The 26,224-nt window shown below is 45.0% G+C and overlaps 1 protein-coding gene across 10 annotated transcripts in view; it reads left to right on the top strand.

Moving 5' to 3' along the window:
• Positions 1-26,224, top strand: part of VWA3B (von Willebrand factor A domain containing 3B) — a 270,056-nt gene that overhangs the window by 84,122 nt on the left and 159,710 nt on the right. For all 10 annotated transcript variants that reach the window (XR_013402590.1, XR_013402591.1, XR_013402592.1 and 7 more), the window contains 2 exons: positions 17,861-18,057; positions 25,541-25,695. Coding sequence is in view for 7 of the 10 variants with exons in the window: in XM_015112923.3 (XP_014968409.3) it covers positions 17,861-18,057; positions 25,541-25,695 (352 nt within the window). In the remaining 3 variants the exon portion in view is untranslated. The remainder of the gene's footprint in view (positions 1-17,860; positions 18,058-25,540; positions 25,696-26,224) is intronic.

Raw genomic sequence — 26,224 nt, forward strand, 5'->3', positions numbered from 1 at the left:
ACCCCATCTCTACCAAAAATACAAAAATTAGCCAGGTGTAGTGGCACACGCCTTTAATCCAGCCACTTGGGAGGCTGAGGCACAAGAATTGCTTGAACTCAGGAGGTGGAGGCTGCAGTGAGCAGAGATTGCCCCATTACGCTCCAGTCTGGGCAACAGAGCGAGACTCTGTCTCAAAACAAACAAACAAACAACAAAACAGTAATTAAGGTCAAATGAGGTCATAAAAGGAGGGCCCTAATCTGATAGGACTGGTGTCTTTGTAAGAAGAGGGAGAGACTCCAGCGAGCCTTCTCCCCACAAGCACACGGAGGAAAGGTCATGGACAGCACAGAGAAGGTGGCCATCTCCTAACCAGGAAGAACAGCCTCATCAGAAACAGCGCTGCTGGCACTTCATCCTGGACCTCCACCCTCAAACAGAGAGAAAATAAATGTCTGGCCTTTAAGCCCCCCAGCCTCTGGTGTTTTGTGACGGCAGCCCAAGCTGACCAATACGAGGCGTATTTAAGTTTGGTGTAGTTAGTCTTAAGAGTTAACAGAAGGTCTTGGAGGTTATTCCTAAAGGAAACAGATGAGTTATAAGCCTCAGATATTGGACAATGATGTATCAGTTCCCTTTGTTTCAATCTAATACACACACACACACACACACACACACACACATAAACTAAAACCCAAAATTAAGCAGAAATTTTCAAAGAATTCTTTGAATGTACCATCTCTATTTAAAAAGGAAAGTTTGGCCAGGACCGTTCATCATTGGCTAGCCATCTCAGCTTTCGCAACTTCAATCTGGCCCCAGAGTCTATACCACGTGTCTGACCTGCTCTCGTTCCCACCGCAGCCCAGAGTTACTGAGGCAAAAGCTGGCTCAGTGCAAGACTGGCTTGGACGGCCTCCTAGGAAGGCAGCAGCTGTTCCCCTAAGCTGACTGCTCAGGGACTGCAGACCCCAGGAGAGAAGGTGGCCAGCGGGAGAGGGAAGGGGCGTATCGGAGGAGATCCAGCCAGCTGCTGTTCTGCACACTGGTTCTAGGTCACCTGGCACATACAGATCCATAGGACCAGGAGGGCAGTTGCTGGGAGAAATGTCTCATGAGTCTGGTGCCTGGGATGAAAAGAAGGTGAGAAGAAGGTAAGGCCACTGATAGTTTTTTTTTTTTAAACCTCTTTTTATTACCAAGAGCAGGACATGAGAGTTCCCTGGAAAAAAAAATCTGACAAAAATATATGAATCAATGGTTTGTAGGACTCTGAACACTAATAATGAAGGGCAGTGATTTCTGACATACAGGGCAAAAAAAAAGGTGAGCTCTAGGTTTCCCTCGCTTCCTGGCTTGAGAGAGTTCCAGGCCCTGGTGTACAGAGGAGGAACCCAAGCGGAGCCCAGAAAACATCCGGAGTTTGGGAGACAGAGCTGAGGGTCCGGAGGGACCAAGGCAGCTACAATTCACGGGACAAAGTACCAGAGAGGAGACAGATGCACAGAGAGAGAAATCCAGAAATCGGCAAAGGGTTCCCCTCAAGAATTCATTTGAATACTGATCAGCTCATGCATGTGAGAAGAGTACCTGAGTCTGGGGAAAGGGCTGTTGGAAAGAATTAGAAGAAACGGGGCTTGGAATTCACACAAGACCAAGAACAGTGCGTGTCCTCATCAGCCTGAAAGCTTTAGAATTCATGAGTCCCTGGGGAGACTGCTTGGAAAGGTCTTGCCTCAGTCATGGGGAATAATTAGCTTTAAATCAAGCACTGCTCTGGGCCCTCCTAAGAAATCATTAAAGCAAGACATGAAAAGAACAAACTATTTCTAGGTAACATAGCTGCATCTCTGAACAAAGCTCAAGAAAATGTATAAGAACAAAAGCATCCAGTACCCAACAAGGTCAAACTCACAATGACTGGCATCTAATCAAAGATTACAAGACGTGAAAAGAAGCAGAAAAATGTGACCCGTAATAAGTGGAAAAATCAATCAATCAAAACTGACTGAGAACTAACACAGACATTAGAATTGGCAGAAGAATCACTCAGAGTTATAACTGTATTCCATATGTTCAAAAGCTAAGTCTAGACAAGGAAAATATTTTAAAAAGACACATACTGAACTTTTAGAGATGAAAAGAGAAGAAAATATGTTAGATGAAAAGCTTACTAAATGGAATCAAGGGCAGATTAGATATTGCAGGAAAAGAGATGAGTGGACTTGAAGACAGCAATAGAAACTCTCCAAAATGAGACAGACATAGGAAAAAAAGAATTTTGAAAAACCCAAAAGAGCATCTGTGAACTGTGGGACAATTTCAAGTGGCCAAATATACATTAGATGGGATTCCTGAGGGGAGGAAGTAGAAGGGGCAGGGAACAGAAAAATATTTAAAGAAATGTGTTGACAAGTTTCCAAATTTGATGAAAACTACAAACCCAGAGATCCAAGAAGTTCAGTGAATGCTAAACACAAGAAAATATGGAAAACTACACCCAGACACATCTTAATTGGTTTGCTTAAAATCAGTAATACAGAGGAAATCTTAAAAGCAGCCAGAACAACAACAAAAAAGATACGCACAAAGCCACACAGACAAGGATGACAGCAGATTTCTCACTCAAATGAAAAGACAGCAGAGCAGCATTTTTTCTTTCAGTACCGGAAACATTCAGCCTAGAATTCTATACAAAGAAAAATATCTTTCAAAAACAAAGACAAAAGAAAGACATTTTCAGACGTACGCAAGCTGAAATAATTTACCATTGGCACATATTATGCATGAAGTGATGTCATATTACTTGAAGTCAGGCTACGAGAAGTTGAAGATATATACTATAAACCTAAGATAACCACTGAAATAACAAGACAAGCTGACAAAGGAAATAAAATGGAATTAAAAATACACAAACCAAATCCTGTCGGAAAAAAAAAAAAAAGAACAAAGAACAGATAGGGCTAATAGAAAACAAACAGCAAGGCGATAAACATACATCTAACCATACGTATGTGGAAACTTACCAATGTGTACACTTTGAAGGCACATGAGATATTACATGTCAATTGTGGCTCAATACAACTCTCGGTAAAGTGAAAAAAGAGAGAAGGAGAGTCACTCCTCTGGCACCGAGCTGTTCAGAGACGTGGGTGGGACACACCTGGGCATTCTGTGTGTGTCTGTGTGTATGTGTGTGTGTGTCTCACTGTGCCTGTTCTAGGCATGACCCTCAAACACGAAGATGGCTTTTCTCACAAAACGTTAAAGAATTTGTCCAGGCTGAGCGTGGTGGCTCACGCCTGTCATCCCAACACTTTGGGAGGCTGAAGTGGGCAGATCACTTCAGTCCAGACCTGTAGTCCCAACTACCTAGGAGGCTGAGGTAGGAGAATCGCTTGAGTCGAGAAGTGGGGAGTCGAGGTGGCAGTGAGTGGTGATCACACCACGGCATTCCAGCCTGGGTGACGGAGCCGAGACTGTGTCTCAAAATGAATCAGTGAATCAATGAATCAATCAATAGAATTTGTCCAAAGTTTGGGAAGCTTGACCCTTCTTTGATGATGCTGCCTCTCAAAGCATTTCAGGGACTCCTCATTTGGAATCACCTTCACAGCCATTTTGTGACCCAGTAGAGATCGTTAGTCTAATCACATTGTGTAGTCATGCTTCAGTCATGAACAGAGACAGTCCAAAAGATTACCATCTGAGACTCAAGACTGGACTCCGAATACCTGCTTGTTTCAAAATACCAAATTCAGTTTCAAAAGACAAGGAAATCGCTAAAGGTTCATTCAGGCTCTGCAGGCCGTTGTAACCTACAGTAGGTCTACAGGAGTTTAGAGCACATATATTTTGAACAAATGGAGAGGGGGATGGTGCTTATTTTCATTAGCAATTGTATTAAATAATCAGCAGGATGTCTTTGTACTCCTGGGTGGTGATGAAGTACACGGGCTCAGAGTTAGGAAGATTCTTTTGTTTTTTTTTTTGAGACGGAATATCACTGTCACCAGTCTGGAGTGCAGTGGTGCGACCTCGGCTCACTGCAACCTCTGTCTCCCAGGTACAAGTGATTCTCCCGCCTCAGCCTCCCGAGTAGCTGGGACTACAGGTGCCCGCCACCATGCCCGGCTAATTTTTGTATTTTCAGTAGAGATGGGGTTTCACCATGTTGGCCAGGATGGTCTCGATCTCTTGACCTCATGATCCACTCGCCTCGGCCTCCCAAAGTGCTGAGATTACAGGCGTGAGCCACCGCACCCACCCAGAAAGATATTAAACCTGGCTCTGTCCACTCCTGCTGTGTGATGCTGGGCAAGACACTTATTATCTGTGCCTCAGTTTCCTTATTTGCAAAATGTAGATGATAATGATAATACCTACTGCATGGACTGTTATGAAAGTTAAATGAGAAAACACATGTAAAACACCTAGACCTGTGCTGCCCCATAGGTAGGATGTAATGAGGGCTTCAGCAAAGGTTAATCCACTTGTCTATTCTTTCGTTTATTTAGTGCTTTCTCTGTGTAGCACTGTGGTAGATGATTACATAATGGTAAATAAGAGACATGGAACGGGCCCTCATAAAGCAGGACCTACATGAACCGTCTCTTGCTCCGTGAAGGTAGAAAATCAGATGAACACAAATGGGGTATTTACGATTGAGGAAAAGTGGGAGCTTCTGAGCTATTCCCAGGGTCAAGGAAAGGTTTCCTGAGGAAGTAACTTTGGAGCTGATATCTGAGGGTTGAAGAGGTAAGTGAATGAGGTGAAAGGATGGGAGAGAGCGGGGAGTACTTGCCGGGAAGAAGAACAGCGTATGCAAAGGCCCTGAAGCAGAAAGGAGAACAGCACGTTAGAAGAACTGGAAAGAGGAGTGTGGCTGGAGTGCAGTGTCCAGTGATGAGTCTGGAGAGGGAGGCAGGGACCCAATTGTGCTGGCTCTGGAGGCCGCGGTACAGGGGTTCACCCTCAATTTCATACCAATGGCCAGCCGCTAGGGGATTGTAAGCAGGAGAATGCTAAGATCGGATTTACATTTAGAAAAAAAAAAAATCACTTTGGCTACTGGGTGGGAAACAAGTTGGAGACGAGGGGACAAACAGGATGAGGGAAGAGAATAAAGATGTTAGTACAGTGATGGTGGCAATCCTGAACACGAGCAGGAGGAGCCTGTGAAGGTGATAAATGGGGAGGTATGAGGGAGAGTTTGGTTGTTGAATTGACAGTGGAACAGGAAAAGTTCCCTTGTCCTCCTTGCAGGATGTGTGATGGGAGAGTGGCTTGCTTCTTCAGTGCCCCGCTGCTCAAACCTCTAGGGGAACATTCAGACGGGCAGGCTGTGGGGTGCCACAGGATGCTCTTGCTTGTGTTAACCAGCTCAGTTTGACCCTCTACCTTGTCGCAAGGACAGAGGCTTTTGGTATCCTGGATTCTTGCTTTGGTGTACTGGAAGAGTCGTATCAAACGTGGGCTTGAGAATGAGTGGTTTTATTGAGTGGAAGCATCTCAGCAGATGGGGGAGCCAGAAGGGTGGTGGTTTTCCCCTGGAGTCAGGCTGCTTGGCAGCCCGGACTCTCCTCTGACTGCCCCAGCCAAACTCGGCGTCATTCTGCTGGTCAGTGGCCTGCTGGCATGCCAGTGCATTCCTCCCGACATCCAGCCGTCTGTGTGTTCCTCCTCTGATGTGCTTCTCTCAATGTCCAGCTGCTTCTGTCTCTGCACAGAATGGGGGCATGACAGGCCAGGGTGGTCTTGGGAAAGGCAACATTTGGGCAGGAAAACAGAAACACATGTCCTCACCTAGGTCCATGGGGGTGGAGCCCTAGCCAGGGTCCACACTCTTCCTGTACCCAGCACTTTCCTTCCCCACTTCCATTATCATTTAAAGGGACCAGCTCTTCCCTTCCCAGCACTTCGTATCAATAGGACTTGGGGGTGGGGGAAATGGAGGTGTCAAAAGTAAGCTCCTAGATGGATACGCTGTCGTCCACTATGCTGAGAGAATGCTGGAGGAGAACCAGGTGGGGGTGGGGGATGACACATTTTGTTTGAACCTGTTGAGACTGAAGCATCCTTGAGAGCCTGGTAGAGAAACAGAGGAGGCAATTGACTATGTAGGTGGAGAATTCAGATACACTATTGGGGTGAAGTGAACATTCTTGGTATAAAGATAAATAAAGGCGTATCAAGCAGGAACCCCATGTTTCTGAATCTTTAACTTCAAGTTCTTTGGACTCTGATATCCACAGAGGTGAAATATCATCTGAGTTTTCTGTTCTGCACCAATGCTAGATGTTTAATAAGTGTACTAGATGAAGACTATTTTGCCAACAGGATGACTTGCAATTTGAGAGCAGAACAAGCTAATTTACAGAGTACTTGTACATGTTTATCTTCTCAAGGGTGTCTTCCCTTTTTGCTCAAAGAAGGCTGCAGAAGAGATCTGGGGCAGGGCGCAGCTGGTTTCTTATGCAACCAGAAGCAAATGGCACACTTGTCAAAGTGTTCACACTTCAGGCAAGGCAAAGGATAAAATAATATTTCTTCCTAGAACTCACATTTTCTTCAGAATGCCTTTATATCTGTAAAGCTCTCCGTATAGTCAAGTGAACTTTGACAAGGTTGATTAATAAGCAACAAGTGAGAATGCTAGAAAGGACCAAGACTGTGTTTACTCAAATAATGCATTTTCCAGTGGGCACTGAGCTTTGTATTTTCCAGACCAAAAGCACATGTGGCAAAACATTTGCAGAAAAATACCATGTGATTCTCCCATGATTCAAGATTAATTTCTCAAAATTTTCTCCTCAAATTTGGGAGAATTGGTTGGTTAGAATTTTGTAGATGCTATGCATTTAACTTGGGAAAAATATTGGAATGCGATACAGGTATGGTGAAATGTCAACATTAAAAATCATGTTATTAAAAAATGACTGTAGAGGACTGGGCGCCAGTGGATTACACCTGTAATCCCAGAATTTTGGGAGGCCAAGGTGGGCAGACCACGAGGTCAAGAGATCGAGACCATTCTGGCCAACATTGTGAAACCCTGTCTCTACTAAAAATACAAAAATTAGCTGGGCGTGGTGGCGGGCGCCTGTAGTCCCAGCTACTTGAGAGGCTGAGGCAGGAGAATCGCTTGAACCCAAGAGGTGGAGCTTGCAGTGAGCTGATATTGTGCCACTGCACTCCAGCCTGGGCAACAGAGCGAGACTCAGTCTCAAAAGAAAAAAAAATGACTGTGGAAAAGTACAACAAACCTATTGAGTAATTATATTTAGTGTATTTGGGCCCCTAATTATGGAAACACAAAATACCTGGCCAAAAAATGGCAGAGTTAAGGACCTTCAAAACTTCTCCTTCATAGAAGGCACAAGGACCTTATCAGAATCAACTTTTTTCATAACTCTAGGAATTAACCCAAGGTGTGCAGCAATCTGAGGAGTGTTTTTAAAAAAAAAAAAAAATTGAATCTCAGTAAGAACAGTGAGTTGGTGGCATTTTAGCTAGTCCTATTCACATTCTCCAGCTCCAGCTTCTCACTAACCTCGAAAACCAACAGTTTGTGATCACAGTGGAAACCTCAGGCTCACAGCCACTGGAGGGGGCAGGATGGGGTTGGAGTTCCTTCAAAGCTTCATTTCCAGAATAATTCTCATTATTTGACCTGTCCACGGGCTCTCTGGAAGACCCCACTTACAAAGCTTTCTTTATTTGACTTCACTCAGTTCTTCCTCCGTGGGAAAAGCCTTTTCTCTGGGGACAGTTGTCAAAAACAATGAGAAGTGATTGATTAACTTTGTGGCTGACTGAGGTTGTAGATAACCGTCAGGATGAACAAGAGGTAAACCAAAACACTTAAGATGAAAAACTGGGGAATGGGATGTCCATTGGTCTTTCCAAAGCTCTGGGGTATTACTGGGAATCTATCATGCATAGCCCAGGCAGACACATGCACAGGGCTGTGGGCATGCCCAGGCTATGCATATGTTCAAAAAAAGACTCAGGAGGGTCCTCAGCTCTCATCTTGGGCTGAGCTTGAGGTTGTGCGCAAGCAAGAAGTAAAGGCTGAGGGAGAGTTGTTCACTGCTGCAGCGTGGAAAGTGTGGCCTGACACACACACAGCTCCTCAGCAAGGAATAGTCCAAAAGCTGTAAGGAAATCTCTGTTCAATTATTAGCTGACCACTGAGTTAACTGAGCAGAGACTCCAGTGGCTACAAATGACAAAGAATGCAGATTTTACAGAATTCAGGAGTCATAAACCAACAGAATCACAACAAACTCTGGGCAGGTGGGAGAATCTGATTTCCAGAGTTGCTGAGTCTTATTATTTAAAATGTCCAGTAGTCAACAACAACAACAAAAACGAGGCATGCAAAGAAACAAAGTATGGACCATACAAAGGAAAAACGGCAATCCATGGGAACTGTCCATGAGGAAACTGTCCATGTCCAGGAGGAGGCCCAGGCATTGACCTTACTAGATAAAGATATTAAATAAGTGATTTTAAATATGTCAAAGAACTAAAGGAAACTATGTCTAAAGAACATAGGGAGTATAAGAACAATGTCTTACCAAATAGAGATATCCATAATGAGAGAAATTTTTCTTTAAGAAGCAAGTAGAAATTCTGGAGTTGAAAAAAGTTCTGGAGTACAAAGTATTGAAATGAGGAACTGACTAGAGGGGTTCAACACCAGATTTGAGCAAGCAGGAGAACAAACCAATGAACTTTTAGATAGCTCAACTGAGGTTACCCAGTCTGAAGAACAAAAGGATTAAGAATGAAAAAAACCTAACAGAGTCTTAGAGACCAATGGCATACCATAAAGTCCAGCTACTCAGGAGGCTGAGGCAGGAGAATCACTTGAACCCAGGAGGCAGAGGTTACAGTAAGCTGAGATCGTGCCACTGCACTCCAGGGTGGGTGACAGAGTGAGACTCTGTCTCAAAAAAAAAAAAAAAAAAAAAAAGGGAAAATTAATATAAACAAAAAACAAGAGAATTTACTTTCAGCAAACCTGCCCTAAAGAAATACTAAAGGAAATCCTTCAGGATAAAATGAAAGACTGTTGGAGAATAACTTGAATCCACAGGAAGAAATAAAGGGCACCAATAGAGATACCTACGTGGGTAAACAGAAATTATAGTATAAAAATATTTTTGTGTGTGTAACTGTTTTTTCTCCTATCTGATTCAAAAGACAACTTTATAAAGCAAAAATTTTAATCTGTTCTGATAGACACACATGTATAAAGGTGTACTTTATATGAGAATAACAACACAATGGACGGAGGAGGCAGTAGAGTTATATAGATTTAATGTTTTATATATTATTGAAATTAAGTTGATTAATCTGAGTGATAAGATTTTGATTAAAATCTCCATGGCAGCCACTAAGAAATAGTAAAAGAAATTCCAAATAACTTAAAATTGAATACTAGAAAATATTCGCTTAACACAAAATAAGGTAGTAATAGAGGAATAGAAGAATGAAAAAGATATGACATGTAGAAAACAAATAACAAAATGGCAGACATTAATGTTACCACATCATTTATTATATGAAGTGTAAATGGATTAGCTGGGCACAGTGGCACACACCTGTAGTCCCAGCTACTTGAGAGGCTGAGGTTGGAGGATTGCTTGAGGCCAGGAGTTTGAGGCTGCAGTGCACTATGATTGCACCTATAAATAGCTACTGCACTCCAGTCTGGACAAGATAGTGAGTGCATAACTGTCTCAAAAAAAAAAAAAAAAAAAAAAGTCAATGGATTAAACACTTTAATTGAATGGCAAATGAGTGAAAACAAAACAAAACAAAACACACACACACAAAAATCCCCATGATCCAACTATATGCTCTCTACAAGAGACACATTTTAGATTGAATGACAAAAATAGGATGAATGTAAAGAATGGAAAAAGACATACCATACAAATAAGTAACAAAAAGAAAGCTGAATAGTTATACTAATTTCAGACAAAAGAGTCTTTAAGACAAAAATTCTTATTAGAGACAAAGGACATTTGGTAATGATAAAAGTGTCAGTTATTTACCAGGAAGATGTAACAATTATAAATACATAACCATGTGCACGTAACAACAGTTTACCAAAATATAAGAAGGAAAAAATGACAGAAAAACTGACAGGTCTTCTATAGTTTGATGATAGTAGATGAAGATTTCATTATCCCACTTTCAATATGGGATGAAACAATTGGGCAGAAGATTGACTAGGAAATAAAAGACTAAACAACACTTCAAACCAACTAAATTTAATAGACGTCTATAGAAGATTTTATGAAACAGCAGTAGAATACATATTCTTAAGTGTACATTCTCTAGAATAGGCCATATGTTAGGCCACAAAACAATTTGCAGTAAGTTTAAAAGGATTGTAATCATACAAAGTTTCTTTCTGACTACAGTGGATGAAATTAAAATAAATAAGAGTAGGACATTTTGAATATTGACAAATATGTGAATACTAACAACATACTTCTAAATAACCAGAGTGTGAAATATATCAAACAGGAAATTTAAAAATACTTTGAAGTGAATGAAAACAAAAAGTTTGACATTCCAAAACCTATGGGATGCAACTAAAGCAGTGCTTAGCTGAAAACACTTAACTCAAAAAAGAAGAAAGATCTCAAATCAGTTATCCAAACCTCTGCCTTAAGAAATTAGAAGAGTAAACTAAAGTGAAACAAACAGAAGGAAAGAAATAATTAAAAAATTAGAGAAGCTATAAATAAAATGAAAAATAGAAAAACAATAAAATTAAAACATTAAATGTTGGTTGCTTTAGAAGATCAACAAAGCTGACAAATCCTTACCTAGACAAACCAAGAAAGGGGAGAGAGAGAGAGAGAGAGAGACACCCATATTACTAAAATCAGGAATGGGAAAGGAGGGGTATGAGTACCAGCCTTTTGGAAATAAAAGTGATTATAAGAGACTACTATGAACACTATGAACAATTGTATGTTGATGAATAAGATAACCTAAATGAAATGGACAAATTCCTAGAAAGACACAAACTACCAAAACTGACTCAAGAAGAAATGGAAATTCTGCATAGATCTGTCATAAGCAACTGAGTAATTTTTTTAAAAAGTCTGCACGAAGAGAAGCCAGGACCAGATGTCTTCACTGGTGACTTCTTTCAAGTGTTTAAAGAATAATTAACACCAATCCTTTATTTTTTTTAATTTGGCAGATAACATTGTATCTATTTATCATGTATAACATGATGTTTTGAAGTATATATAGATTGTGAAATTTTGTTAAATCTAGCTAATTAAAAATTAGATTACCTCACATAGTAAACATTTTTGTGGTGAGAGCACTTAATAGTTCTCTTTGGGTTTTTCAAGAATATAATTTCAAGAATATAATTTATCGCCATTAACTATAGCCACCTTGCTGTCGAATTTTATGATATGTGAATTATACCTCAAAAAGTTTTTGAAAGAACATATGAAATAAATATGCTGACTAAAGATTTTTTTTAAAACCTCAGCAACAGTGATGTTTAATTTTTATTTTAATTTTAATTAAAATTAACAAGTATTTTAGTATTAAAATTAACAAGTATTTTAATTTTCTAAAGGAAGCAGATCCAGCTTTCCATCTTGGTTTCATTCCAGCATTCACACTCTGTTTTAGGGTTCTCATCCTCTCCACTTAACATGTGAATTTCAGGTCACTCAGTCTAAATTTCCCTAACTCCATCAATCCTTTCTCACTTCCTAATCTCAATTGTTCCATGTTGTACCAAACATCTTGAATCAGTCTGTGTTTATCTTGCGATGCCACAGCTATTTTTAAAGAAGTAACAGCCTAAGGTACAGTCTGATGCCTACCTCACCGATCCTCAACTACTTTCAATTTGTTTTAAATGCTAGTTAGATGTAGACACAGTAAGATGTGGCTTTTATAATTCTTCTCTTGCAGTCTGTAGTCCCTTTAGTGGTTTCTTCTCAGTATTCATGCAGGCTTGTCGCTAAATTAACGTCTCCTTATTTCTCTGTAGCCAGCTGCAGGTGCTGTAGTTTAAAAATTCTTCCTGCAGCTGCATCATTCACACCTTACGTCTAAAATAATTCGTTTTAAGATTCCTTCTTTCAGAATCATAAGGCAGAAGAGAAAGTGAGGGAAATGTTGAACCATGTCTTTAGGGGGCATTAGCTCCTCTTCCGTGTTCTTTCTGTTATTGGTGTTTGATGTTCTTTGTTTTTATGTCTGCTTCTTTTTTGCCTCCTTGTTTTTTTATTTCTTTTCTCTCTCTCCCACCTCTACCTCCTGAGGATTATAGGAATTGAGAACACTATGGGTTGGAATCATTTTTCCAGTTGGGCACGCCATGGAGCCCTTCTTTATAACAGGTTTTATTTGACCCTCAGTTCTTGTGTGTAGCCCGTGGGGGTGCTCCAGAGAACATTTACCTGATCTCCACAGTGAATCAGTTTGGTAGAATGTTGGAGGGTTACCATCCTCCATCTCCTTCATCCCCTCCTCCCCATTTCTTGGCTCCCCTGCAGTGCCAGGCAGATATGCTTGGTATCTGTAGTCCCTTTAGTGGTTTCTTCTCTAAAGGGACTTTAGCAAGTCTACCACTTGCATGGTACTTTAGCAAGTGTAGGTTAACAGCAGGTTTAGTTAACAACTGCAGCAGACAAAGGGCTTGATTGCTCAGAGATGAGCTGCTCTCTCACACCACACTGTTGCCACCTGGCTCCTGGATCTCAGACTGGGATGGGCTTCATCTTACTTTCAGAGAACTCACAGCCCTTGCAGCTGCTCCGTGCTTAACCGGCTCACAGGGCTGAAACCTCACTCATCTCACCAGCAGGCGGGACCAGATTTCTTTTCCTGACAGTTGCTACCTTTCTCCCTCCTTTCCCAGCTGTCCTCAATTCTGGTTTCCTTCCTTTTCTCCTCTCCCTTCCTTCCTTCCCTTTTTCTGTCCTCCCTCCCCTCCGTCCCTCCCTTCTATCTTTCCCTTCTTTCCTGCCTCCCTCCCTCCCTCCCTCCTTCCCTCATCCTCGCCACTTCACATGTGAATTTCAGGTCACTCAGTCTAAATTTCCCTAACTCCATCAATCCTGTCTCACTTCCTAATCTCAATTGTTCCATGTTGTACCAAACATCTCCCTTCCTCCCTCCCTCCCTCCCTCCCTCCCTCCCTCCCTCCCTTCCTTCCTTCCTTCCTTCCTTCCTTCCTTCCTTCCTTCCTTCCTTCCTTCCTTCCTTCCTTCTTCCCATCCCTGCCTTCTTTCTCTTCCTCCCTTCTTTCCTTCTGCCTTCCTTTTCAGCTAATTCACAGCATTCTTTTCCTGTGCCACTCCCCATGTGGCGGCCAAGAGTTTGTTCATTGTCTCATGGCACCTGTGATCACAGGGGTTATGGCCCGTTAAATACAAGCCCTCAAAAATGTTCTCTGCGGAACGACTCTGGGGCTGAACAGCTTTGGGAATCATGCTTGTGGTAAGCCCCACTGCCCATTCCCCTAAGAAAGTCTTAGAGAAGTCCTGTGATCATGAACCCCTTGAAACCTTTTCAAGCTCCCCAAACTTTTTGTTTAAGGAACCCTCTTCCTGAGTAGAAGCCACTGACATGCAGTGGAAGCAGTTTCTGTGGGACCCACTCTTGGAAACGTCAGACTTGATCTAGAGTTCTGGTTTATTCATTTGCTGACAGCCCTCCTGAAAGGCATGTGGGGCTAGCATGGCAGGAATGAGGTGCCAGGCAGTAACATTTAGTGGAGGAGGATGGGAGACGGGAGTTATGGTGGTGAGAAATCCTGATGGCTGTGAGCCCCTCTGGAGCTGAACCTGGAGGGCGGTTGGATGAGGGACAGTGAGAGGAGGGGGCTAGGAAAACTGCGCCCAATTTATCTTTGTGTGTGTGGCCCTGGCTATAGCAGGGATGGTTTTCAAAAGCATTTTCCCAGTAGGTCTTTTTCACTGAAAAATGTTCTGAGATTGACAAGTAGGATGGGGAGGACAGGGCTGGTTAATCCTGTGGCACAGATGTGCTCCCTTCTCATAACAGAAAGAACATCTTCAGCAATCTGTCCTGTGGAATAGGAAAGCCATGTAATCAGGATTAGCTGTGAGCTCGTACCTCTAGAATAAATGAATTCTCTCTCGGTGAGAATTCATGTAACATTTGTAATTAAGATGACTGCTGGGGAATGGGAAGGACCCCTTAGTAAGTGACGCTAATGAATGGATGACGCCCTTCCCTGCCCCTCCCAGGAAAATGAGACTCAGCCACTAATTGGTGTAATTAGCACTGGAAGTTAAAAGATTTCCTTTCTTTCTTTCTTTCTTTCTTTCTTTCTTTCTTTCTTTCTTTCTTTCTTTCTTTCTTTTTCTTTCTTTCTTTCTTTCTTTCTTTTTTCTTTTTTCTTTTTTTCCTCCTTTCTTTAGCTTTAGAGTGCCTGGGCTCTTTGGTTTCGATTGCTTGGTCACCCTTCTTTCCTCTGTGAAAGTTCAGGTTGCTCTGGCGGCTTGCCTGAACCCCCTTTTCAGATGGTAATTGGGAGCCTGAATCCTGCCCTCAGGACTGCACCGTCTGGTCCACGGTGAAGTTGGAGTCAGAAGTTAGTCTCTGCCTCTTTCAAAACCCTTGCTAGGATTGGTTCGAATGTGTTTGTAGGGAGTTCTATGGTAAGCTTGAATTTATACTGGACAGAGGGCTCTTATCTTTTTTAAAAGAAGGCTGCCCAAAACAGAGCAGAAGGATATAATAAGGTGTGTGTTTTTATGGAAATAATTGAATGAAGATTTAATTTCCTACTACACCTATGGATCAGGAAAAAAAGGGAGAGGAGAAAAGGAAAGGTCTTCCTAAGCAAAAACACAGTGAATGGGAATATAATTAATAAAAACTGAGGAAAATGTCGCCCCAAGGGTTTCTCCGAGGAGGCTGATCTCCCTGACAGAAACGGCGGCGTCCTCTTTTTGCTGCCTCTGTGTGATGGGGGAGTGTGCAGGCGAACCCCAGGGACTCGAAGCTCTGAGAAGCCTCTGGCTTGAGCTCCCGGAGAAGGGTGAAAAGATGCTTCATGATTCATGGAGAAGCCAGTTCCCGGTGTCGGGGATGCTGCTCTGAGGGGCTTCTGATGCCAGGTTGGTTTCAAGTCCAAAATCCCAAACAAGCTTCTTTGAGAAGTTCCCCACTCGTAGGTTTCAGAGTGAATTCTTTCAATGGCGTTCTATTAAAATTCAAGGACATGGGTCTCATAAAGCATTCATGTGTCCTTTACATATTATACAGAAGGAATTGGCTCTAACACGATTTATGTCTTCCAATCTTACTCTAATTATATATCCCATTAAATATAGTAATGGGAAAGTCTGGGCCATATTTTTGTTTCCCTAACAGTGAGTGCTACTTTTTAATTACTAGGACTTCACTTGCGTCTGTGTCTGATGGAAGCATCAGCTGATGGGGTTGCCAAGTCTTAACTGAGAAGTCCTTTCCACCTTAAGCCAGTGGCAAAGCTTTGGCTGCACAATACAGTTGCCTGGGGAGCTTCAAAAAATCCCAGTGTCCAGGCCGCGCTCCCAAACCAGTTAAAACTGAATCTACTGGATGGGACTCAGGCATCAGTATTTCCTTTAAAGCTTCTCAGGGGATGCCACTATGAAAGGCTGAGAGCCATTAATGGAAGCGGAGTTAAACAAAACTCTGTAGCGCTGGTGGACCTCCTACGTGATAGCACTGTTAGAAAAAAACATTGCCCTGCCCAGAACCCCTTCCGCGTCTTCCTAGGGCTCCCACGGTCCCAGTGGGGCCAAAGCCTCAGGGTCCTCTGCCTTCCAGTGGTGTGCAGGTGTTTAACAACCCACTCCCGGGAATGAAAAAAACCCCGATGTGTGGCGTGTGTGACTTCCAGATTCCGTAAATACTCCCACCGAGGTCTGTTTCAGCCTACCAAGGGGCCATCGCCGAGCATGGAGTTGGGAGACGTGCGCAGCCAGCTCCAGACACCAGTGCCTCCTTCCAGCTTCACAGTTCCTCACCCCTCCTTTGTGTCCACCCCTGAGTAACTCATTCTCCCTTAGGTGCTGTTCCAAGTTTTGAGTAATCTAGAAAAATAGTTTTCTGCTTGTGTGATATGCTGGCTTGTCCTGCTCAGGTAACATGACACGTCTTCCCAGTTAGACTGTGGATTACCCCTGGAAAACACCACGGGAATGTGCCTGAGGCTGGAGATGTTTAGGCAGTTGGCATTCTGGGTTATACTTTACCCTGTGGAGCTAAGGTGAGTTGTGCTAGATAGGGCACATGAGGTCTCTGAGCCTGCAGGGTGGAATGCCAGGCTGTGAGTCAGGACACACTCACCAAGGTGACAAGGGAGTTTCATGGGAGGCAGCCTGCTAGCCTTTGTGGGTTGATCACCTCCACCTCATCACTTCTGTTTCCACCACATTACAAAGCACATTCACATGCCTTGTCTTTCCTTCCTTCCTTCCTTCCTTCTCTTTCTTTCTATTCTTTCTTCTCTCTCTCCTTCCTCCCTCCCTCTCTTTCTTTCTTTTCTTTTCTCTTTTTCTTTTCTTTTCCTTTTCTTTTCTTTCTTTCTTTCTGTTTCTTTCTTTCGTTTCTTTCTTTTCTTTCTTTCTCTTTCTCTCTCCTTCCTTCCTTCTTTTCTTCCTTTCTTTTTCTTTCTTCTCTCTCTCTCCTTCCTCTCTCCCTCCCTTTCTTTCCTTCTCTTTCTTTCTCTTTTTCTATCTCTCCCTTTCATTCATTCTTTCTTTCTCTTTCTCTCTTTCCTTCCTTCCTCCCTCCCTCCCACCCACCCACTCTCTTTCTTTCTTTCTCTCTCTCTTTCTTTCTTTCTTCCTTTCTCTTTCTTTCTTTCTTCCTTTCTTTCCTTCCCTCCCTCCCTCCCTCCCTCCCTCCCTCCCTCCCTCTCTCTCTCTCTCTCTCTCTCTCTCTCTCTTTCTTTCTTTCTTTCTTTCTTTCTTTCTTTCTTTCTTTCTTTCTTTCTGTCTCTCTCTCTCTCTCTCTCTTTCTTTCTCTCTTTCTATCTTTTTTGATGGAATCTTGCTCTGTTACCCAGGCTGGAGTGCAGTGGTACAATCTCGGCTTACCACAACCTCTGCCTCCCGGGTTGAAGCAATTCTCCTGCCTCAGCCTCCCAAGTAGCTGGGATTACAGACGCGTGCCACCACACCTGGCTAATTTTTGTATTTTTAGTAGAGATACGGTTTCGCCTTGTTGGCCAGGCTGGTTTCAAACTCCTGACCTCAGGTAATCCACCTGCCTTGGCCTCCCAAAGTGCTGGGATTACAGGTGTGAGCTACCACGCCTAGCTTCATATAACTTTTCTCACTGGATTGCTGCAGTTTACCTAGGAAGACCAAGCAAATACTGTCTTCCAGCTGCAGGTGAAGAATCCTGCCTGAGCTAAGAGAGGTCAGGTGGAGTGACTCCCCCAAGTTTGAGCAACTTGCCCAAGCTCGTAGGTGATGGAGCCAGGACTTGAAGCCAGAGCTTCTGACTCCATCCTCACACATACATGGCTCCTGACACACAGCCTTGGTCTACTGGTCACCTCCACCCAAGTGTGGGGCCAGTCAACTTAGGGAGAGGAGGAAGTGAAATAAAAAATAACCCTGCTTTGCAGTCTTTTGAATTATTAGGTTGTTGCAAAAGTAATTGCGGTTTTTGTCATCAAAAGCCTAATAATTCTTTGCCAGTCCTGCTTTGGAAAGCTGTTTTCTGAAATGAAACACGGGTTTTGTGGTCCAATAAAGAACACGTTCCACGTTGGTCAATATTAAGTTGGGGATGTAAGATGAATGGCTCATGCCGGACGAATGGCTGACGAGCTGTGATTCTACAGAGTCAGAAACAACCTCTGTTGAGATTGCATCGAATCCAGAAGACACCTGGGACTCTAAGACGTGGCTGCAGAAATATGGCTTGAAGGCCCAGAAGCTATCCTTGTACGACGTCCTTGCCGACTGCTCTTTCCGCCACGCTGATGGAGTCGTGGATATAAAAGCCAAACCGGAGGATGAGTCCGTGCAGACCAGTGCGGTAGGTGAAGTGCGCTCCAGGGAGGGGCTGTGGCCTCCCCTCAAGCCCTGGGTGGGTGAGGCCTCCCTCAGGTCAGAAGGCGGGGAAGGGGCAGCAGGGAGAGAAACCAGCTGGAGTTTCTGTGAGGAAGGGGAGTCCTCTGTTTCCCTCCTCACCCTTCTCCAAAGGGCAGCTCTGGGAGTGGAGATCAAGGCTGGGAATGAGTTCTAGACATCAGTGAGTTGTAGATAAGCCAGGGGCTGGGCTTGGAGAAATCAGGCGTTATGAGTCTCAGAATTATTCAACATTATGCAAATAGAGAAGCCCTTTGTTCCCCCGTATTGAATGGAAAAGAGAAATTGCTGGTGAGTGCAGCAGGAGTGTCTGTGGTCCTCTTGTGTTTTCCCTCATTTTTCCAGTGACTGTCAGCCAGCATACAGTGCAATCCCAGCAAATACGGAATCAGATTCTCCAAAGGGCTATAGCCATGAAAAACTTTGAAAGCTGCAGTTCCATTGTGGGTTTTGTAGGAATACAGCTTCTCCTAGTGCCCGACTCCAGCTCCCAGTGAAGGACAGTGCTGGAGAGCAGTGCTGCCTAAACTCCAGCATCATGTGTATGAGTCCGTAGGTCCGAAATGGGGCTCAAGAATTTGCATCCATAACAATCCCCAGGAGATTTTAGCGCTGCTGGTCCAGGGGCCACACCTTGAAAAGCAGAGAGGTGTAGAACAGGAGCCAGAAGATGAGGTATCAAAGGTTTAGGAGCGTGGAAAGACTAAGAAGTGTCCCAATAGGAAACAGAAATGAGGATAAAATGAACATGGCAGATTTGCAAAACCAAAGGAAGGCTCTTTCAGGAGGTGGCAAGGTCCCAGGTACACGCTGTGAAGTGAACCTAAAATGCAAGCCCAGGGCGGACAGGCAGGTGACCGGCGGGTGACCGCAGCCCAGAGGAGACACCTGGGAAAGAAAATCAAGGCCCCCCTCAAATACAGTGTCACCTCATGTATTCTCGAAGGCTCTGATTCAATGTCAAGGTCATTACTGAGATGCTGGAACTCCAGTGGAGGTGGAATTCCAGTCCTGTTGCCACTTGTTATTAGGCTGACCAGCCACTGAGCCCCACATGCCCTTCATGGAAAGGGCACTGTCCTTCGGGGCTGTGGGAGCCACACCACGTTGTGTTCTTCCCCTTCGCTGCTGTGCATTTATGACAAAATGCACGGAGGAAAATATAAAAACTGAATTAGAAAAATGCGGAGTTGACACAGCTTGTTTCCTGGCTTACCCTAGGATGCAGGGTAATTGCCACGGTGCAGGGAAAATCTCATTTGTGGGTTTCCTCCCCCAGCACAGTTTTCTGGTTCTGTAGACATTATTCAGTGATGTTCAGCAAATCATACATAACTAAATTTTCATTTTAAAAATAGGCCAGGCGCGGTGGCTTACGTCTAGAATCCCAGCACTTTGGGAGGCCAAGGCGGGCAGATCACGTGAGGTCAGGAGTTTGTGACCAGCCTGGCCAACATGGTGAAACCCCGTCTCTACTAAAAATACAAAAATTAGCCAGGCATGGTGGCGCGTGCCTGTAATCCCAGCTACTTGGGAGGCTGAGGCAAGAGAATCGCTTGAACCCAGGAGTCAGAGGTTGCAGTGAGCCGAGATTGCGCCATTGCACTCCAGCCTGGGCGGCAGAGGGAGACTTTGTCTCAAAATAAAATAAAATAAATACATTAGACCCTGGTTATTTCAAAATATTAATCCCCATCAATTTGAACATAGCTTACTGCAAACTGATGACAATGCAGTATATTCAAGCTAGCTCTAATACTGATCACCTCCTAACTCTTGTCAATTTTAAATGAAATTTTACAGGACCACTTTGAATAATTTGGCTTACAAGAGGGAATTTTACCTCATTTTTTTGTGCTAGTCAAGTATATTATGGTAAAGATTGAGAATTGTCAATCTACCTGTTTATTATTATTATTATTATTTTTACAAATACTGATGAGAAAGGAACAGTTTTATTTTTAGTCTTTGGGACTACATACTGCAACTGGATTCACACCTAAAATTGTGACGTGTGTAAAGTAGGCAGAAAATAAGGCTGTGAAATAGGTAAATTATTTAGGGTTCCCCCGACTCCCACTGGGCAAGTTTTATTTAACAATAAAAACTGGTTTATAGTAACAGACCCAGGAAAACTCATTAACACAGGCATGGATGGCTGAAAAAGCCTTGTTATGTAGCAATTCAAAGACATGAACAATTGGGAGGAGGAGACAAGCAAGCATTTCTAATAAGGGAATTTCAGGCCAAGCCTGAGAACTTGATATTTCGGGCATCCCTGAAACCACACTGCATGCTTGGTTGCTTGAGCTTGTGCACAAAACCAGGCCTGATGTTCAAAGACCCATTCTTGTCTTTTCGTCTATTTTTCAAACAAATATTTATGGAGCCCCTGCTACGTACCAGTCCATGTGATGTGGCGGAAGGCACACTGGATATGGAAGGAGAAGTTCTAGGTATCAGTGCTGCTTCTACTAGTTAGTGACGATGAGACGTTGAACAAATCATGTGACTTCTTTGAGCGTCACGCTTCCTATTCGTGAAATGGGTAAAGTGCACATTTACAAATGCATGTCTGAGCACAGTGCCTGGCACATAGGAGATGCCCCATAGGTGTTGCCTTTCCTTGTTTCTGCACTACAAACACTGCGAATCAGAACTGAGCATTTATGGAGTGCTTTTGTGCTTCATATAGAAGGTAAACATTTGTGCTCTCATTTTACACAGGAGAGAACAGTCGCGGGAGCCGCGAGAGGTTAGGTAACTTGCTTGAGATTGATCTTGTGGCCGACGGAGGCAGGGTTTGAACTTGGGTCCCCCGGGCTTTCACACCGCGCTTTTCCCGTTCTGCCACGCTGTGCCTGACACAGAACCTGCCTCTCTGTGGTGTGTGGTCTGGCGGTTTTCCACTGGGCTGTGCGTGAGGCACGCGCAGGAAATGCCCCGTGATGGGGACGTGGTGAGCACGAGAGACAGGACACCTTTTCCTTTCCATCCTTGCAGGGCAGCAGAGGTGTGGTGCCACCCCCGCCTGCCTTGGGAGCATAGGACGGACCTCATCATGTCCTCCAACCTCTTTCTGCCTTTTCTGGCTGATCTCCATGCAGTTAACTGTACTGGCAGAAACTGGAGGAAAACAGCCACAGTGCAATGCCTGGTTTCACTGTAAATTCCTGCCCGCTAATGTCAGTGGATATTTTGTGCTGCCCAGCAGTTGACTCAGTCCACTTGTTCTCACCAGTCACCACTGGACTCAGGAATTCTCATTGCCATGGGGCTCTGAACGTCCCTTTTCTGACCCCACTCCACCCCTCTCTGACTCCTAAAATCCCTCCACCACACCCTCTGGGCACATCATCAGCAAACCTCTGATGGCCTCCAGGCCTCTGAAACTTTCCCACTGGATGCTTATCGGGGCTTCTCCCTGAGAGGCCTTCCCTGCAGCCCTCTGGAGTGGGAGCTGGTTTCTCTCCCGTTCCCTTTGGACCTGTGGCCCCGGGGTGGCTGGTGGCCTCCTTGCTCCTCTTCACACTGTGTCACTGAAATCATCTCTTGTAGCTGTCACTTACTGAGCTCACCCTCGTCAGCCCTCAAGATTACCGGGCTTCTGTCTTGCTTTCATTGGCTCCAACACCTGCTTTAGTTCATAGTGACTTCAGTCCTGTATGGAGGACCTTTCCAATACCCCAGCCTCTCATTTCTTTTACCTTCTCTTCCCCGATGACTTCCTCCCCAACTCCATCTCTACCACTCCTGCCTTAGGCATGCCCTTGGCCTTGTCATTATAAATAACTGTGTAATAATAACCCACATCCTCAGTTCCAAATGACCCCCTGTCTGACCAGTCATCTGTAGGTTGTTTATTCTCTTGCGCTATTCCCACCCATCTGTCTAGTCCCACCCGTCTGTCTAGTCCCACCCATCTGTCTATTCCCACCCATCTGTCTATTCCCACCCATCTGTCTGTTCCCACCCATCTGTCTAGTCCCACCCATCTGTCTAGTCCCACCCATCTGTCTATTCCCACCCATCTGTCTATTCCCACCCATCTATCTAGTCCCACCCATCTGTCTATTCCCACCCATCTGTCTATTCCCACCCATCTGTCTATTCCCACCCATCTATCTAGTCCCACCCATCTGTCTGTTCCCACCCATCTGTCTGTTCCCACCCATCTGTCTGTTCCCACCCATCTGTCTGTTCCCACCCATCTGTCTGTTCCCACCCATCTGTCTGTTCCCACCCATCTGTCTGTTCCCACCCGTCTGTCTGTTCCCACCCGTCTGTCTGTTCCCACCCGTCTGTCTGTTCCCACCCGTCTGTCTAGTCCCACCCATCTGTCTGTTCCCACCCGTCTGTCTGTTCCCACCCATCTGTCTGTTCCCACCCATCTGTCTGTTCCCACCCATCTGTCTGTTCCCACCCATCTGTCTAGTCCCACCCATCTGTCTGTTCCCACCCATCTGTCTAGTCCCACCCATCTGTCTGTTCCCACCCATCTGTCTGTTCCCACCCATCTGTCTGTTCCCACCCATCTGTCTGTTCCCACCCATCTGTCTAGTCCCACCCATCTGTCTGTTCCCACCCATCTGTCTGTTCCCACCCATCTGTCTGTTCCCACCCATCTGTCTAGTCCCACCCATCTGTCTGTTCCCACCCATCTGTCTATTCCCACCCATCTGTCTCCTCCACCAGGATATAGGAGTTACTATTTCTACCACCTCCTCTCTGTCCTCTCTATCCTCCCATGCATCCTCAACCAATTTCCCCTTAAACTATTGCATTCATCTGGCAAAACCCCAGATTTAACCCTGGCTAAATCCAACTTTCCGCCTTTTCTGGCTTATCTCCATGCAGTTAACTGTACTGGTAGAAACTGGAGAAAAACAGCCATGATGCAGTGCCTGGTTTCACTGTAAATTCACGCCCACTAATGTCAGTGGATCTTTTGTGCTGCCCAGCAGTCCACTCAGTCCCTCGCTGGCTGCCCTCTCCTGAAACACCCAGCACCTTCCGCTCCACACTCACTACACTCACTCTCCGCAGGTGAGCCGGCTTCCCCTGCCGTGAACATCAACGGGAATGTCATGAGCTTCTGCCTCCACATCTTAGCCCCCCGTGTCTGCCATCTACCTGTATTTCTCCCAGGCCGAATTGTCCTTGTCCTGTCTAAGGCTACTCCCTGCACGGGTACATGACTCTCTCTCCACTCATTTTATTCATTCTCCCTTTCTGCATCACAGCCTCCTATCGCCCCCGTTTCCAGATCATTCGCATCAGCACGCACACATTCTGCCATTTCTCCCATCTTAAGAAGTTTTCTGATCCCATGTGTACCTCTGGCTGTGCCTCATGCCTCCACTTCTTTTAGAATCCAATTCCTCAGTCGAGTTGCATACATTTCCTTCCTCTGCTTCTTCAATTCTCCTCCCATGCTCCTGGGACCTGCTTCTATCAGGCAGAACCCGCACCCCCCCACCCGCCTGCCAACTTCCACCTCTCCACCAAAACACATGTTTTGCAGAGATCCCAAATTGCAGAGATCCCGAATTGCTAAATCCAGGGGTCCATTCTCAGTCTCTTTCTTGCTTGACCTGTTAGTAAGTTGATCTAGTTGGTCACTTCCTTGAATTTTTTTTTTCTCCAGAATACACACTGCTGGTTATCCTTCCACCTCACTGGCTGTTCCTTTCTCAGTCTTCTTTGTGACTTCTCCACGTCCTTAACCTGTTGATGCCGGAGGACGTTGAGGTGCAGTGCTCTGATCGCTTCTCTGTCTACACTCATTTCCCAGGTGGTCTCCTCCAGTCCCATGGCTTTTAATCCCCTGTGCATGCGGGCTGGCGACTTCACAACGTACCCCTCCAGTCCTGTGGCCTTCCCTGATCTCCCGACCACTGCCGTGCTGTTTGGATATCTAATAGGCACCTTGAACCTGAGACATCAGATGCTAAATCTTGATCTTTCCCATTCAGAGCTGCTCTTCCACAACCTTCCTCCTATCAATTGATTGCAACTCCACCCTTTCAGGTCCCGGCCTGAAAACCTCAGGGTCGTGCGTGACCCCTCTCTTTTCTCGCATGCGCACGTCTGATCTCTCGGTGAGCGCTGTCTGTTCTGTTTTCAGAACGTGCCTGTCATTCAGGATCTGACCACTTCTTACCATGACCTTGGCTGCCCGGGGCCATGCAACTCCGTGACCTTCTGGCTCTTTGCTTTTTGCCCTTGGTCCTTGGCCGTCCAGTCTGCTTTACCGCTGTAAAGCTTTAACCGCTGTAAAGCTGTGAAACCATAAATCAGGCGTGTTGCTGCTCTCATGAAAGCCCTGGGAGGAGTCCTTTTTCACTCAGAGCAAAAGCCAGCTCATTTCCGACAGCTGTCAGGCTTTACAGGACCTGCTCCTGGCCCTCCTCTTCGTGTGTCCCGGCTTCTCTCACTCTCTCTTCCCTCTATCCCTTTCCTTTGGCAACATTGGCCTTCCTAAAATTTGACAAGCATGCCGGGCGGATTCCCAGCTCGGGCCTTTGCTCTTGCTGTGTCCTCTGACCTCCTCCTGGCCTCCCCATGACCACACTCCGTGCCTCCAGGCCTTCTCTCCTGGTTCACTATCTCTGGGAGGCTTTCCCTGCGAGGTTCTAACTTTTCCCATCTCTCCCCTCTTTCTCTGCTCTCTGCTCTTCCTCCTTGCCTTACTCTGCGTGTCATCCTCTGACCTGGTGTGTCGTGATTTGCTTATTACTGGGCTCCCCTCCTGCACTGTGAGCTCCGAGAAGGCAGGGGTTTGGTCGTTGTGTGTGTTTGTATTCCTGGTGTCTAGAAGGTCTCCCAGCGGAGGAGCACTGGGTGAGCACCTGTGGGCCGAGTGATAGAGGCCGACTGAGGAGGGCTCGCCCCGTCTGTCCCGGTGGAGGGCGCTAGATGTGCAATGGGGTTCTTGGTAGGAGAAGAGGATTCGTGAGAGTCTCAGTCCCGCTTCGTCCAGAATGGTCTCCCTGGCCGTCTAGTCCACTGTGAACTCTGTCGCTCTCTCTTCTTTACCAGGACTTGCCAGGTCCTTACTGTCTCAGCCCAGTGCTAGGGACTGAGTATCTAATTCTCCGCATTGCGCTCTCTCTCTCTCTCTCTCTGCACGTGTGTGTGTGTGTGTGATGTGTGTGTGTCGGTGGGGGGTGTCTCTACGCTGGAATCGTTAGCTTTTCTGGGGCACACGTGTGATCGCATGTATCTTTCTTGCCCATGTTCATGGCACCTAGTGCAGGGCTCCATAGGAAGCGGGCAGCAGAACATATTTGGTTGAACTAACAAAGGAATGACTGATGGTAGAGTGAGTGCTAAGAGCCATTTGAATACGACAGAGCTGGAGGTGCCATCTGGAGGCTCTTCTCTTTGGACAGTTTCTGAGTGGCCTCTGTCCTTTGTCCTCTCCTTAGGAGACCAACAAGAAGACAGTCCATGCAAAATATTGCAGCAGGTTTGTGCATGCTCCCTGGAAGGATGGGAGCTTGGTCCACGTGAACATTACCAAAGAGAAGTGCAGGTGGTACAGTGACAGAATCCACACAGCCCTGGCCCGGATCCGAAGGAGGTTGGTGTTATTTGCAGGAAGATACAAGTGGTCTCCTCGCTCTGGAAATTCTCATCTGCTTGATCTTTTTTCCTCCCTTTTATTTTTAGTTGGCAAAAAATGATTGTACCTATTTATGTGATACAGAGTGATATTTAGGTGTGTGTATACAATGTACAAAGATAAATCAGGGTAACTCATGCGTCCATCACCTCAAACATACATCATTTCTGTGTGTTGTGAACATTCAAAATTCTCTCATTTAGCTTTTTAAAAAAATATGCACTAAATTGTAGCTGACCATATTGACCCTCCAGAGCTGCAGAATACCAGAGCTTGTTCCTCCTGTCTAGCTAAACTTTGGTATTCGCTAACCAACCTCACTATCCTCTCTCTCTACCTTTCCCAGCCTCTAATACAGTTCTACTCACTACCTCCGTACGCTCAGATACTTTCAGCTCCCACATATGAATGAGAACATGTGGCATTTATCTTTCTGTGCCCGACTTAATTTGCTTCACGTAGTGTCCTGTAGGCTCATCCGTGCTGC

Source organism: Macaca mulatta, chromosome 13 (assembly GCF_049350105.2).
Source record: "Macaca mulatta isolate MMU2019108-1 chromosome 13, T2T-MMU8v2.0, whole genome shotgun sequence".
Classification (NCBI taxonomy): Eukaryota; Metazoa; Chordata; class Mammalia; order Primates; family Cercopithecidae; genus Macaca; species Macaca mulatta.